A 15,900-nucleotide genomic window follows, 5' to 3' on the forward strand; every position below is an offset into this window, starting at 1 on the left:
GCCCTTGGGGGCTCGGACAGTAAAGAAATTCTTCCTTATGTCCAGCCTGAAACGGTCTTGCAGGAGTTTGTGACCGTTCGACCGTTTTACCCATATATAATATGAACCCTTCTTCACCAGCTGGTTTGGGGTGAAAAAGTTAGGGGTTATAAATGGGAAAATACGGTACCTCTGAAAACTGTAAAGAAGCTAAAAGTAACTCAATGTCTGGAAAAAATAAGCTTGCATATTTCTGTTGCTGCCCACCTCACAATGTGCAAAGAGAAATGTAACAACTGCCACACATTGTTCTCACTCTGTTTTAAATGACAAATCTATTTAATGTTCCTTAAGCCATAACCCGTTGGGTTACGCTCTCTTTAGATGGCAAAGTACACAGCATCACATCTTGGTATCATTTATATAGGGTTACTTGGTTTGTAGACAAGTGCATCATTTCCATTAGCAACAAACTAATGTCTCGAGGAACACACTTTTGCATAAAACAGAATTATGGACCTACCTATGGGTCTCTGAGGAACCCACAGGCAGGGTTTTTTATGATCTTTTATTGCAGGGCTGGCAGCCCTTTGGAACATGGGCCGAAATAACACTGCTGGCTCCACGGAGCGATGGTACTTCCAACCCAGCCACTGCTGCTTCTCTCAGGCAATGTAAGGCATGCAAATTCCCCTCTGCCACCACAGAAGACACCTACCACTGAATCACTGGTGACCACACTTCATGGAACAGATAAAATCACCCCACAAACCACAGATTGCTGAATACTGTTTTATGGTATCAACTATACAGTTGGGAGAGAGATGTCAGCTAAGCTTTGAGGCACAAACTACCCTCCCACAGGTCTTGAGAAGTAGACATAGCTTATGCTAAACTGCAGACAGAACAAAAAGCATACACTTTTTGCTAGCACAAAGTTATTAACTACATTTTCTAGTATAATTTTAGCAAGTTACATTCAAGCTACCTATGTGCCCCCAATCATTTCAATGAATTACCATTTTTCCCCTCCTCACATTATTGTGTTCTGTGCTCGAGATAAAAAAGCTGCTTTGTTCCACTTCACATTACCTGCATTAAGTTAGCTGCTGAAACAATCCTTGTCAGGGAAATCCTTAGGGATTTCTCCACTTAGGATGTTCTATAAATTGCCAGGTATTTTGGGGTAATAAAGACTAATGGGAAAGGCATTTTCCAGGCCTCAGTATTCAGAGCTAATATTTTGGGATTACAGGACTATACTTAATATACTGTTATAAAATTAATTCAAATAATCTTTGATATGGACTCTATCATATGGAACAAACTACATCAAAGATAAAAGACCATTAAAGTATCAAGTTCTTGACTCGCATATGGAACTGTGTCGGCATATTATTAAGAAAAAAGACAACAGCTATTTAGTGGGAGTTCACAGAAGAGCAACTACAACTGTGACGAAGAATCAGGTTTACTAGAAAATTACTTAAAAGGTTCAACTGAATCGATGAAGAGTAAAGATAATCTTGCGATTAAGAGTTTGAGCAAAAGGAGAGCTGTCGTTCCGTAATTGTTACCTGTACCTGCGCTGGAGCAAGGTAAGCGAGCTAAGTCGCCCCAGCTTTGACCCAGGATGAAGCAAAGACAAAAGCTGGGGCAGTTTCACTACACTTGTATTGCTAGCTACTTACATACAGACTAGCCAACTGCCTGTCGAGAATAATAGGGGGGGAGGGGGAGGGGCTGGGATGGAGTGCCACCACTGCTCTGCCTCTTGCAGGGAGCGGGGTCCAGTCCTCAGCGGGGTTTCGGAATCATGGCAGTGCTCCCCCATGCTTGTTGGCACTGATTGGCTATTTCCATCAGCCAATCAGAGTGCAAATAAAGAGTTACAGACAGACAGATTTAGGCTTTTATAATATTAGAATAACAGTTACGGCATAACAGCCTCTGCACACTTCCCAGCAGCAGCTCCTCTTGACCTTTTGAAACCACTCTAAGAGTATGTTTGCTCCTATGGCAGAAAAAGGAAGAGCAAAGAAAGTGCAAATCCCTTGCTGAATGCAGACAGCAACCTACTGATCAATGATGCAGAGAAGGTTGAAGTATTTTATGTCTATTTTACTTCAGGCTTCATGAATAGTCAGCTACCAGATGACGAGCACAGTTGGCAGCAAAGACAGGGAAGGAGACAAACGGCCTAGAGTAGCAGAAGATCAGGTTATGGATTACTCAGAGAAACTACATTGGGGCGGGCAATTATTTGGGCCCACAGGCAATGTAGGCAGTTTTGGGAGCTGTCAGCATCCCACCCTTTCTCCTCCCCACCCCCAGCAACAGCCTGAAGCTGGCACACCTATGGCTCTTCACCATCACCAGTGCCCAGCAGCAGCTGAGCACACAGCCCTGGCCCCAGCCCACCCTGCACCCAACTGCAGACCTACCCCAGCCAGAGCACACCAGCTCCATACCAACCAGGACCTATGAGCACTGCCCTGACCCTGGCCCGCTCATGATGAACAGCAGCCGCAGCCAGGCAGAGGCTGTTGCTGAGCATGGGGGAAAAGCACCCACCGCCCCCTTGAAACTGCCAGGCCCTTCTTAGTGCAGTCACCTGGAGCCTGTGCCTGTGCTGCCAGCAGCTCCTCTCTACTGCCACTGCTGTTCCACCCAGAAGCAGCACTGATGGCAGTGGTGACAGCGGTGGAGAGGACCTGCAGGGCAGCCTGGGCGTGGGCTCCAGACAGCTGCAGCAAGAAGGGCTTGGCAGCAGCAAGGGGATGGTAGCCGCTTTCCCCCCACATCCAGCAGCATCTTCTGCCCAGCCGCAGCCACTTGCACCACTGCTCAGCATGCGCAGGTCCCAGCTGGTCCATTCTGATCGGGGCAGCCTGAGCCAGGGCCAGGGCTGTACATGCGGGTCCCTGCCAGTCTCCATGGCGCCAGGGCCGGGGCAGCAGCTGGAAGGAGCTCCTGGCACCTGGGCTGCTTAGAAATTAAGCACAGCCATGGAGCCACCCCAGCCACCCTGCACGCCCAGGGGCAGCGGGACATGCCACAGGCCAGATGGGACTGATGGACCCACAGCAGGCCAAAGAAAGACCCTCCATGGGCTGGATCCGGCCCACAGGCTGTATTATATGCACCCTTGAGCAAGATGCTTTCAACAGTGTACTAGGTGGTATTATCAGCAATGCCTTTTGCAAATCAAGGGGAGTGATTCTTCTGCTTTATTCAGGACTGGTGAGGCCTCACCTGCAATTATGTTCCCACTTTTGGGCCCCACACTTCAAGAAGGATGCGGGCAGTTTGAAAACAGTCTAGTGCAGGGCAACAAAAATAATTAGAGACCTGGGAAGCATGACTTATGGGGAAAGGCTGAAAGAACTTGGAATTATTTAGTTTGGAGGAGAGAAAACTGGGAGGCTCTCTCATAGATTTTCAGGGTAGAATGGGACTTCTCAGTAGATCATAGAGTCTGACCCTCTGCCCTGGGGAAGAGAGTGCTGGTGTCAGATGACCCCAGCCAGGTGTTTGTCCAGTCTCCTATTAAAGACCTCCAAGGTACGGGAGAGCACCACCACACTTGGAAGTCCATTCCAGATTCTGGTAACTCTTACTGTAAAAAAGTTCTTCCTAATGTCAAGTCTAAATCTGCTCTCTGTCAGTTTTGATAACAGTCTTCAAATTGTTGGCAATCTCTCGCAGTATAGGATGATTATCTTCTATGACTGTCTTATCTATGGGTCTGAATATGGCTGAGGAGGCGCACTGGGGATCAACAGACTCTGCTGCAGCTTGGCCATACATTTCCATGCCACGTGGACAGCTCTGGGTTCTTGATTTGGTCCACAACATGCTGTTTCTGCTGTTCCTGCTTTTCTATCTTCTGTTGCCACTGTAGTTTCAAAATGCCTGAAGGGTGATTATACAGAGGATGGAGATGGGCTTTTCTCTGTGGCTTCAAGGAACAGGACTAGGAGCAATGGCCTCAAGATGCATCAGAGAAAATTTAGACTGGAGACTAAGAAGAACTTTCAGACTCTGAGAGTGGTGAAACACTGGAATAGGCTACACCTAGACAAGTTGTGGAATCTGCATTCCTAGAAAGTTTCAAGAGCAGGTCAGACAGACATTAGGTCAGGAATGTCTAGCCTTTAGCAGGGGGCTGAACTAGATGACTTCATGAGGTCCTCCCCCATCCTATTTTCCTATGATATCCTAAAGACATGGGCTGGCACACAATATATGTTCAATTCTAGATCATGTGTTCTTCTGAGAACTTGGGTACGGTCATTAAAATTAAGACAAGAAGAAAACATCTGCAAGTAAGGGATAATACTTCCTTCCTTCCATCTTTTAAGTTGTCTATTATGACTGCCGCATCTTTGGTCATATCATGTATTTATACAGCAATTAGCATGGTCAGCGCAGAACTCTGTTAGGTCTTGAAGTCAAACCACTACCCACCCACCAGCAGCAGCTTGGAAAATATAAAGCAATATTTGAGACGTCAACACCAAAGAGGTAGAAAAAAATAATGTAATAAAATGGTATTGCTAGGAGTAGTGGAATAGTATTAAGAATAGGGAAATTTACCATGAACACCAAGGAAAACTCTCTCACAAGAACATCCACTAGTCTGAAGAACAATCTTCCGGGAGAAACTGTAAAATCCCATCACTTGACATTATGGAACTAAAGAGGAAAAAAATTAGAATCCCTGGTAATGATCCTGACCTGACAGGACATAGACTCCTTGATATATTGAATTCTTCCATCTCTACATTATCATTACCGCCAGTTAATGAACAGAACTGAACTCCTAATACAAACACAGTAGAATAAAGAAAATCCTTGGGAACCTTTTGGAATGTATACAGCATACAGGTTGGCAGGCCAATCTCCTAACTTTCATCTTACACGCACTGAAAAATCTTTTAACTCAGTAATCTCTCATTTACAGATACTAATTACTTTGACTAATAAACACAAGGAAGCATCACATAAATAAGCTATAAAACTGTAGAACTACAATTAAAACAGTGCTTTTTAACATTTCTGAAAACAGAATTTACTTTGTGCATTGGAAATCATCTCGACTCCAAGGCACCTTTGAAAGTCTTGTTTAATTTACACTAACTTTCAGCAGGATGTTTGAAAATGTTTGTGCACAGTCTTTTTTGCTACCTTCCCTGTTCAGCAATTACTCCCTGTATGGGTGGCCTTGCACATAGCAAAATGAGAGAGAAAGTATGTAAACAGCGAAATGTTAATTTAAAACTACAGCTGGCAAAAAGATTCAGAGCCAGTACTTAATACCTTTATTTTTTCTGCCTACATATTTGGTTACATTATGCTTTCTTACTGTGACACTTTAAATAAAGATGTTAATTATAATGCATATTTCTAAGCAGGCTATTGAGTCATACATTCAGCTGTCCCCCACCCTCCCAGTAGTATAAAGCTAGGTAATGTCATAAATTTGAGTAATTCTTCTATTTCTACAGAAGGAAGATAAGAATCGTCACACTGGATCATACCTGGGGTCACATAACCAATATTTAGTTTAGAAACGTGACCAAATGCTTCAGGGTTAAGGTGAAAAGCAGACAGTTAAATAATTTGTCCTGTCATACGTACACATTACAATCCATTCTGAGCTCAAATAGTTAAGAGATAGGGTTAAACCCTGAAATATCAGATTTGCCATCCCTTCTCCACACGTTTAATTAACATTAATTATGATGACTCTGGTTATGCATGAGGTCCATACCTTTTGCAAACCATGCCAAGTTCTTGGCCTCTACAGCTTCCTATAGCAGAGCATTTCAGAGTCAACATCCAAGCCGTGTGAAAAAGTATTTCTTTTGATCAGTTTAAAATGTTATTTTAATTTTATAGTCTATCTTCTACCTAGGTTTGACATATTTATCCACAACTCTTGTGTTCGTTATGCTAGAGTTCAAGTAGAAAAGATGGGGTTACATCAGTAACATTATATATATATATGCAGCCTTAGAACCACACACCAAGTTGTATGCATGAGCTATGAGGGAGAAGGGCTGTTCAGGTAAAAGGATGCACGGATGATGAACGTTTAGGTAAGCGGATGTCTACAGCTGGCTGATTTCCTGACTATGTCAAGGCAGAAGTAGCTCTCGAGGAAGAACAGACTCAGATGCATTCATAATGTAGGAAGCAAATCTTCCTTAAAGCGAAGTTGAAGGTGTGCTGCTTCTGATTTCTTTAGTCCTAATTAAGCACTGGAAGCTTGACCTACTTACAAGTCCTGTTCGATACTTCAAGATAACTGAAAGGAATTCTACCAGCCCTTTCTTCTGTTCAGCCAACTTATGTACAGTACACTTAAAAATGGCAGTTACTTTTAAATATATGCCATTCTACTCCATTCACCCTGAGAACAGCTTCTGTCCTTCTTAATGGCACACCATCTTCTGGTCTTGTTCTGTGAGGATGTCTGTGATATTTCTGACTCAGAGGTCAGCATACACCATCTTTACTTGAATCCAAGACAAAGTATTTTCCCTGTTCAACAAGAGGAAAATAAAGTCTCTCGTCTTGGGTTCCAGGACAAAGCAGGGGGGCAAGCAGCTGTGGCTCCGGCCCTGACCTGGGCTCAGGGTCACAATTGAAGCTGCAAGCCCTCTTCCCCCTTGCCACTTGCCGCTCTAGCTTTGACTCCACTCCAGCCTAGGGCACAGAGGACACGGTGGCTGTTACCCAGCCCAGGGAGGAAGCAATGGTGGTAGCTCTGGGTGGGAGGAAAAGTACTGCATCTCTGACTATGGCAGGGGTGCAGGTACCAGCAGGGAGGTCAGGGAGCAAGTGACAGGGGACAAGGTACAAGGGGGGAGCTGCAGGCACGGGACAAGGGACAGAGTCCTGCTGCTCGACTCCATTGCCTGCCCCTCTGCTGCTGTTTTCCCTGGTGGTGGTGGTGGTAGAGACTAATTTCATTATTGGGGGTCATCTTAAATTCAAAGGCATTGTGGATTCAGGTAAACATGTTACTTGGTTGAACCCTTTTCATATCCTCTCTCCTTTCCTCGAGTTACCCTGTTACGTTGTATGAGTACTTTACATATATACATCTGCTTTTTAAAAACTGCTTGATATTCTAGCTTTTAGTATTAGTTATTTGTAATAGAACATCATAATCAAAAGTTACCATTATGCTAAAGCTGAGTAAAGAATGATAAAATATGTATTAAAAAAAGTAAAAAACTATCATGCACCAAGTTCGTTTTAAGCAAAGAAAGAGGCAAAACCACATTTCATCTAGTGACTAATCATTTTTAATCCAGACAGTGCTCACATTTTAAGGGACACTGCATGCCCCAAAGGAAACTCTCCATTTCCCCAAGCGTGTTATAAACAAGCTTGCTTATTAAAGCAACCTTACACATGGTTAAATGCATTGGGTGTTCTCTTCTGGGCAGCTTTGAAATGATAAAAATGTAGTATGTTGCCCTCAAATTCTCCACTGATTTGCACTCTAAAATGCGCAATATTCACAGTCTTGGCCTCAATTAAAAGAAACAGAAAAGTAAGCGGCACAAAGACTTCAAAGAAGTGATACAGATTAGAGAAATGTAGGATAACTCCCTTGTGTGATGGTTTAACAAAACTACCTAATCAACTAATACATTCAACAGCACACACTCAATCATTCTTACAAAAAGGTTTTACTATGAAATCAAAGTGAAAAGGAAATGTTCTGGATGACCTTTGTGTGCCACTGACTACAAGAGGAACTACACACTACAGCGGAGACCACTGGAAATGTCCTTGTTGCTACTGCAGTCTTCAGATACTGCAGAAACATGATGCATTGTAATGCAAATCTACAGCACCAAGGGGAACACACTGCAAGCAGCCAGAACATTTCTACTACCCGCTGCAGTCAACTTTAAACGAGTTACTGTCACATTAAAGATAATATATATAGCAATCTTATTTTTTCTTATACTGTCACCCTTGAAAACCTGAAACTTAATTCTTTTTCAGTTCAAGGTGTTCTGTTTCTAGCTTTGTAGTTCTTCTGCAAGATTTTCCAAAGTTATCTGAATTTCATGGAATCATAGGAGTTAAGTGCACCTTTCCTTATTTGCTGTCCATCACACTAGAAGGCAGCATTATCCCCATCAAGAAGGAAATCTCCTCATTCTTCTCCCTAAAAGTCCAATGGTGCTCAGTCTTCAGAAATAGGACTTAACTGCATGCTCTTTATTATGAAAAGGAGAAAACTGAAGTTTCCTTTATTTTTTTTCACAAACACACCATTTGTGTGTGGTCTGCAATTCTCTCCCCTCCGTCTTCTATCTCCCCTTTACCATGAGTGTACTTAGCATCTCTAATCTTGCTCTGCTACACCACCAGGACCCAAAGTCACCTTCTGGTCAATATGAGGTAAATCAAACACACAAGATGTTCAAGCCCATCTTAACACCATGTACTGAGTTCCCTACTGGTATGTATTTGTCCCCACTTGCTCAAAATAACACTCACAAAACTCTGAAATCTAGGGTAACAGAAAGGAAAAATCCACCAACTCAGTGGTTGACAACCTGCAGCTTGCACCCTGGACCTGGTCTACTGGGCCATTTGATCTGGCCTGGATAAATATAAAATATGCTGTGTAGTAAAGCAAGGGTGTCCAAAAAAAAGGTTGTGGGCTGGATCTGGCTCATGGGACTCCCAGGGAGTCCAATACTTGCTGCAGAATTCAAAGCTGTGGGGACTTGTTGGTTGGAGGGGGAGTGCTTTGGCAACAAGCACTCACCATGCTGCCACCGGGTTTGAATTTGGCCCTCAAGAAGCCCCATTTCTGGATCTACCACAGGATTAGTTTGAGACTCCTGTAGTAAAGGATTCAGTTCCTCTGATGTTACAACTGAAAACAGTATAGATATTTAAGCAAAATAGCCGATGACTATCAAATGTCAATAGGTCTGACACAGCACATCCAAGTCCAAACTCACTCCGTTGCACTTTGCTCAGATTTTAAGCATGGCTTGGGTTCATTCTTACTAACAGAAATGTCATGGTCTATTAAATGACAAAGGCAGTCACAGATACACATTATGCTAAACAGGTACATTTTTTTAAATGCTGTAAAGTCAGAAAAAGAATAATCTATTCTGAACATGCAGGACAGCACTGGAGGCCCTCATTAAGTTGTACTTCAAAGTTTCCTCACAATTACTACTGAGACAATCTGCAAAGTCAAGACCTAACTGATTTCAAACAAGGTTACACAGTAATCAATACCATTTTTAAAACAGGAATAATTTATAACATCCTTAGTAGTAAGGTCACAAGACCTGGCAAGGACATGGGTTCTATTTCCAGCTGTGTCTTAGGACTTTGCACAAGTTAATTTATCTGCTGCTCATTTCTCCCATTCCTACCTATAAAAATTCTTCACAGCACTAACCATTTGTACTTATTCATTCTTGTTTCCTTGAAGGCTGCCCTCTGCCTTAATCCATAGTGCTAGCTTTGAGTGCCTACTTGTTTGCTGCTCTAGAATTTCACTGTGCATCTTCTACTTTGTTTTAGGTCATTATAAAAATAGAAGTAAATTGCATACAATCATCACAGTTTCCCACACTCACATGTCAAAATATCCTTTGTTAGCCTATAAATTCCCTGTACCACTTGTTTTGACCATAGCACTGGTCTTGGTCCTCACCTGGATAGGTATCGAACTAGGAACTTTGATTATATACAAGATATCCCAAAGACGCAACTAAAAGTTGTTGTATAACACAGTAAAATATAAATAGCAGACAAAGGCTTACCTGCTGGAAAGGAAAGTCTTGAAATATCTGTAAGAAAAAGAAATTTAACATAAGAAAAATATTGAATAGTCCAAGTAGCCTAGACACCGTTCTGCTGCAACAAATTATCTAAAGCAGCCCTTTAGCTGCCAGGCATGCTATAGGCAAAGCAAAAATCAGCCTCCTTAGGCACAGAGTTCATTAACAGGATTATTCTTTACTCACCTAATTGAGGGATAAAGACTACACTGACTAGTTTGTAATGAAGACATTACACTGTTCAGTGATAGGTGTAATTATTGTAGCAGGGCACAAAGGTGTTGAACTACCATTGCATAAATGATTTTGTTATAACTACTAGTTTTAGTTCCTCATTTTTCTGAAACTTTCAACTTTTCTGGGAAGATATTTTCAGGCCCAATCCTTCCCTGAAGAGAGTTTTGTTGGCTTATACACCCCATGTCCTATTCTTCTTATCTTAAAGCTTAGCCAAAATCTATTACAAGGAACATTATTTAAACATTTAATTAACCAAATAAGACGTCAGATATGATAAGTCGTACAAATTACACTTACTGATGGCTCAAATAATGCCTAAAGAGAGCTGAGCGACAGTCAGATTTAGATTGACAGGGTATGCCTTTGATTACTACAATTTGTGCAGCAACATCTGTCTGCCAGGTGCTTTACAGATAGCTGAAATGACAAAGTCACTACCCTGAAGAGTTACAGATAGTACTACAAATGAGGTCCCAAAGGCAAGACAAGCAAGGGGATTCATCACTAATTATAAAAGCAAATACACATAACATTTTTATCTGGCTTCATTCCTGTCCCCTGCCTTTCAGATGTCCAGTAATCAGCTTTGTCCTCTAGATCCCCGACTGTGAGTGGGCCCCCTTAAGAGTCAGGGGCAAGTTCTGAAAAAAAAAGACAACAGCAGGAACAGGACAGGAAAAGCCTGAACAGGGAAAAATCAAGAAGAGATGCAACTCAGGGAAGGAAGAATGAGAAGAGAACGGACACTTACTAGTATAATAATCAGCATGGAAGAGGAAAATTTAGGGCGGGGTAATTACTGAGAAAGAACCCAAGGCAAGAAAGATGAAGAATATCAGAGCAGACCACTGCAGAGAGAAGAAGCAGAGTTTAACAAGGAAGAGGGCAATGCTGAATGAAGTATTAACACATTTATTGTGGAAGAAGCCCCTGTGAACCTTGGACTTCCTCCAGAAGGACAGGAACAGGAGCAGACTGAAAGCGTGTGCCAGGGCAGATGGTCTCTTTGTTTCACTGCATATTAGAAGGAAGCTAAAGGTTAATCAATGTGGTGCTGGCAAATACAGTAGTATCACAGCGATCCTAATATTTTGTTTGCTTAGGCTTATAATCGATGTTGTTTTAAAAGCGGATAAAAGTTTAATATTGAAGGAGCAAACATCTACAACAAGAAATCTTTAAAAGTTGTCTCACTGCAGATTTTAAAACTGAACTTCAAGGTTCTCTGAATACACAGAAGTTACTGAACTGGCAATGCCCACCCATCAAACCAAAACACTCTTAAAATGCAAAAACAAGAACAGGATATAATATTATTAAATAAAACGCTCCACATATTATTCTGGTGAAATAACAGCAAGCTTTGAGAGGGAACAGTTTACATTTATAAATATATGCTCACCAAACTGTCTGCTTACAAGCAAAACTTGCTGATGTAATAAGAGATGCCCTTAAATAGGAGAAAACAAAAAACAGGCAGGAAGGAGCTGCATAAACTTCAGGAAGGAAAAGCCTCAACTTGCCTCCGGCGATAGTTTCTACATGGAACATGGATCAGTGGACATGGAATGAATCTTTGCAGTGGTAGAAAAGAAATGCACGTTTTAGTGACAATTCAGACGCCCGTTGATTCATTTTAGTTTAGGAAAATCTGTCTCACCCTCTACTTATTTACAATGCTCCATGTCCCAGTTTTGTCCATTTGTTTTTACCAGGTCACTATCAGAAAAATCTGTTGGGAATACAGCTATCCACTATTAATGCATCCATACACTTAGTGACCTATAATATCAATTACATTTATAATAGCCAATGATAAAATGAAATTTCCTAAATAAAATTGCATGCGTTTTGTTTAATCTGTTATGATGCAAATTAACCTCTACATTCAAATTCTACTGAAGAAAAAAAAAAAAGGTACAGAAACCTGGATAAAATCTAGTTACAATAAAGAATATTTGGAAACTAGTAAATTATTCTTGTATTCAATAAACTAGTCTAGATGCAAAGGATCACTGTTTATAGCCCAATATTTATTCTTTTTAAATCAGATTAACTTTTATTCAGCATCCTCACCCAAGACATTTAAAAAAATTAAGTAAATAACATCTTTATCTAGTACTCATTACAGTAAAATGCAGATGCTTATACCATTAAATATTAAGCTTTGTAAAGCTGCACTATGGGGGTTAGCCATAGAGTTCACATCAACATCTTCTCAAGGGAGTTGTGCACTAAACATACATGCACATGTGCAAAACACAAAACGTACCTTCCTTAAATAACAACAGGTAAAATAAAAGCAATTTTAAATTAACACTCTTGGCCCTATTCCTGCAAAGGACTCCATCTGGGCAGAAGGAGCTCACTAAAACAACAAGGATCCAGCCATGTGGAGCTCATTACCAGATCAGGGCCCAGGACCATACCTACTGGAGCAATAACTGTCAAGTAATTAGCTCCAAGTCTTACCCTCGATTAATTTCATAAATGGACAGAGAACAGGCCTGGCACCACAGGGACAACTGAAGTTTCCTGGTCGGCACAAATTTTTCTACAAATGGTCATTAAATACTTACAGGAGACCCTGTTTGTTAAGATAAGTTCACACATTGTTAGATTTAAAAATGAATTGTACAAGGAAACTAAGGCATCTGAATCGGAGATGACTATTCAAAATGGGATGAGCATTTAGTCAGTTTCTTGCGTCTCATTTTTCAAAGGTTTCCCTTAAGCATAAGCATAAGCATGTCTTACAAAAGCTAATGCGTCCAACTCCAGGAAATCTAAGCCATTGCAGGAAAATGGGTCCATAATAGTACAAATGAAACGTAAAAATTCTACAAGATGCTGCTAGAGAGAAAAACAGTCAATGATGTGCAATCATGACGTGCTCGCTACTTTTTTCCCTATGTGCCAATGTTTGTTTCAACTAGTTTTTATTAAAGACACACAACAGCAACTTCCAATTTTAAAATTCTTATCTGCTTTTATTCCCTCATTTATTGTCACAAAGCCTCTTCATGACTTGAAATGTTTTATATTTATGCTCAAATCAAATGATATTCTTAATAAAAAAAGTACACTTCAAGTTGTGGACTTTAAGGCAATAGCAGATTTTGAAAGTGTTGACAATGTTTTTCTGTACAAAAACCAGTAGGCAACTACCCAAAGTCCATCACCTGTGAAACTAGTTAAAACTGAATTATTCTGCAAACTGACCAAGTTTCAGTGAGGTCCCTCTGTACTCCTCCCACCCAGTCTTTTTCCTTATTTCTCACATAAGGCGGTGTAGGTGAGACTGCACATTCAGCCTTGCCATTTACCGACTTCTTACTGCCTATCTGTAACACCTTTAACATACTTTGTAAAAACTATGCCTTGCTCAGCCATGGCAATACAGTATTATGAAGAATGTTCCCAGCCTTTGCTATGAGGTAGCAGCTTGGTAGACTAAATGGCCAGTCTGCGTCTTGATCATGTGGAGAAACAGGTGAACAAGGATACAAGGAAGCTTCTTCCTTAGCACTGATTCCTTAATTAGCATGACCATATTTCCCTAGTTTCAAAGTGGCACCCTGTTCAGCTATCTCAAAGGTTTGGTCTCAGCTGAGCATACTAGAGAAGAGGTACCCAACCTCCAGCCTGTGGGACAAATCTTGCCCAGAGTACCATGTCATCCAGTCCATGGGGCTCCCCATGGGTCCATAAATTTGCAGGCAAAAGGACAGTAGCACTGTTCCCCAATGCCAAATCTCTGAATGCATGGGAAGCCCCAAGCCCTGTGTGCTGGATCCAGTGTTCAATCTCAGCATGCAAGGCTGGGCAACAGTGGGGCCAGGCCTCAGGCCCCAATCCCAGTGTGGGGGCCTAGAAGGGGACAGCACCTAATCCCCAGGACCCAATCCCAGTTCCCAGTGTAGAGGGCTGAAAGCCAGAAGTGCCAGCCCCTATGGGACCCAATCCTGCCATGTGAGATCAGGAGGGGAAGGTGCCAACCCCCTGAGACACAATCTTGCTGTGAACAAGGAGGGGCAGTGCTGGCCAATGACTGATCTGGCCCTCAGACTTGACCTGCACCACTTATCTGGCCCATGGGATCAAAAATTTGAGAACCCCAGCTGGTTGGGAAGGAGTGGGGAAGGAGGCAGCGGCACAGGACAGACCAACTCTTGTTTTCACTGGGACAATCCTTTTTTAAAAACCAGTCCCAGGAATCCCAGTGAAAAGCCACACAAAAGTGTTTTTTGACCAAGCCAACAGTTCACTCAAAAAAGGTCATTAAAAGGGACTATCCCTAATCAGCTGGTACTGACCCCCCCCCCCAAGCTAATCGCTCAAGATGTATTTACAGCTCTATATCATTAACTACAGATGTTTAACTTAAATTTTCAACCAGCTGCTCCAAATCACCTGAACATCTTAGAAAAATCTCAAAAGTTACTAGTCTTCCTTTGTACTCCATGCACTTGTATACAAAATATACAAAACCTGGAAGAGATGTTACATTCTGTGCAGATTCCAACATTTTTATCATCATGCCCAAGCAACAGCTGTGAACTACGAGCAAGATGTGCCAATTTCCAGGTAGGCACAAAAGGATTAGGTCACATTCCTTACAGCATCTTTCACATTTCTAGCAGATTTCATTCTTCTAATTTTTGGTCATCAGTGACTTGCTTCTAAGTAAGTGTCAAAGAGGAGAAAAGCTGTGATCAAGGACAGGGAACTACAAAATAAAACTGAGAGATGTTTTCAGGCCAAAAACAAAAAACAAAAAACTGCCAGGGAAACATTACAAATGACTAGTATAAACAAACTAACAACAGGACAGACATTTAGGGAACAACAATATTGCTTCTTCCATACCTGCTGAGATGCCTTTGGCAGGACATTCTGCAAATGATGAACTCGATAAACCTAATTTTTTTTCCATGTATCATTCTTATTCTATGATATTCAATACTTAGACATATATACTATACCACTGCTTTAAAAAAAAACAAACAGAACTGTATATTCTGCCTTATATGTCTTTCTCAAATGGTATCTTGCAAATGTATCACATTTCTCTTCAAACGTAGCTTTTAAAATATTAAACAGGAACACTCGGCAACATCCGGTCTGTAACTAGAGATAGGAGAGTATGCTATTCTCATGGGAACTGAAGGCCTCTTCTACACATGCAGGTAAAGGTGTTGTGCAATGTAATGTACCATCCATACAATTACCCCTCTCATCATGCCATATGTGCATGGCATAAGGCTTGATTGTGGGCTCATGAATTAGATCCCATTGTACCCTACTGCCAGTGCAGGGGGAGCCCGATCCTAGCTCTCCCTGGACCGGCAATTAGCAAGCTCCTACAGCTGGGAGCCCTTTCTGCTGAAGGAGCTCCCAGCTGCAGGAATCACCTGCAGGTGGGGCTGTGTCACACAGCCCACAAGACTCTTGGCCCCAGCAGCTGTAGGGCACTGCTGCAATCTTCCAGCCCCACGAGTGCACGGAGCACCCAATGGCTGAGAGATTGCAACGATCACCCAGCCTCAGAGGCGCGCTGTGCTGCCCAGTCTGGGAGACCGCAGCGGCTCCAGTCTCCCAGCCACAGGCTGCCTACATTTGTGAATTAAAGCTGGATAGCAACCATCTATAAAGTGATTACACATTTTTGAGCAATACATTTATAGCAGGCTGGATCTCTTTAAGGCGTCGCAGTTAATTTTCATGTGCAGCTGGTCTACATTTCCAAGCACTTGGAGGAGAAGGTGATTAGGAACAGTTGGCATGGATTCACGAAGGGCAAGTCATGCCTGACCAACCTGAATGCCTTCTATGA

General features: G+C 42.0%; 1 protein-coding gene across 10 annotated transcripts in view; it reads right to left on the bottom strand.

Moving 5' to 3' along the window:
- PTK2 (protein tyrosine kinase 2) overlaps positions 1-15,900 on the bottom strand; it is a 352,211-nt gene that overhangs the window by 274,010 nt on the left and 62,301 nt on the right. For 9 of the 10 annotated variants that reach the window (XM_019553184.1, XM_019553237.1, XM_019553254.1 and 6 more), the window contains one exon: positions 9,807-9,833. In XM_019553184.1, the coding sequence (XP_019408729.1) occupies positions 9,807-9,833 (27 nt within the window). Of the gene's footprint in view, positions 1-9,806; positions 9,834-11,466; positions 11,569-15,900 lie in introns of those variants that run through there. The other variant, XM_019553245.1, reaches the window with a different exon arrangement.

The sequence above is a fragment of the Crocodylus porosus genome, unplaced genomic scaffold (genome assembly GCF_001723895.1).
Source record: "Crocodylus porosus isolate Cpor-Errol unplaced genomic scaffold, CroPor_comp1, whole genome shotgun sequence".
Lineage (NCBI taxonomy): Eukaryota > Metazoa > Chordata > Crocodylia > Crocodylidae > Crocodylus > Crocodylus porosus.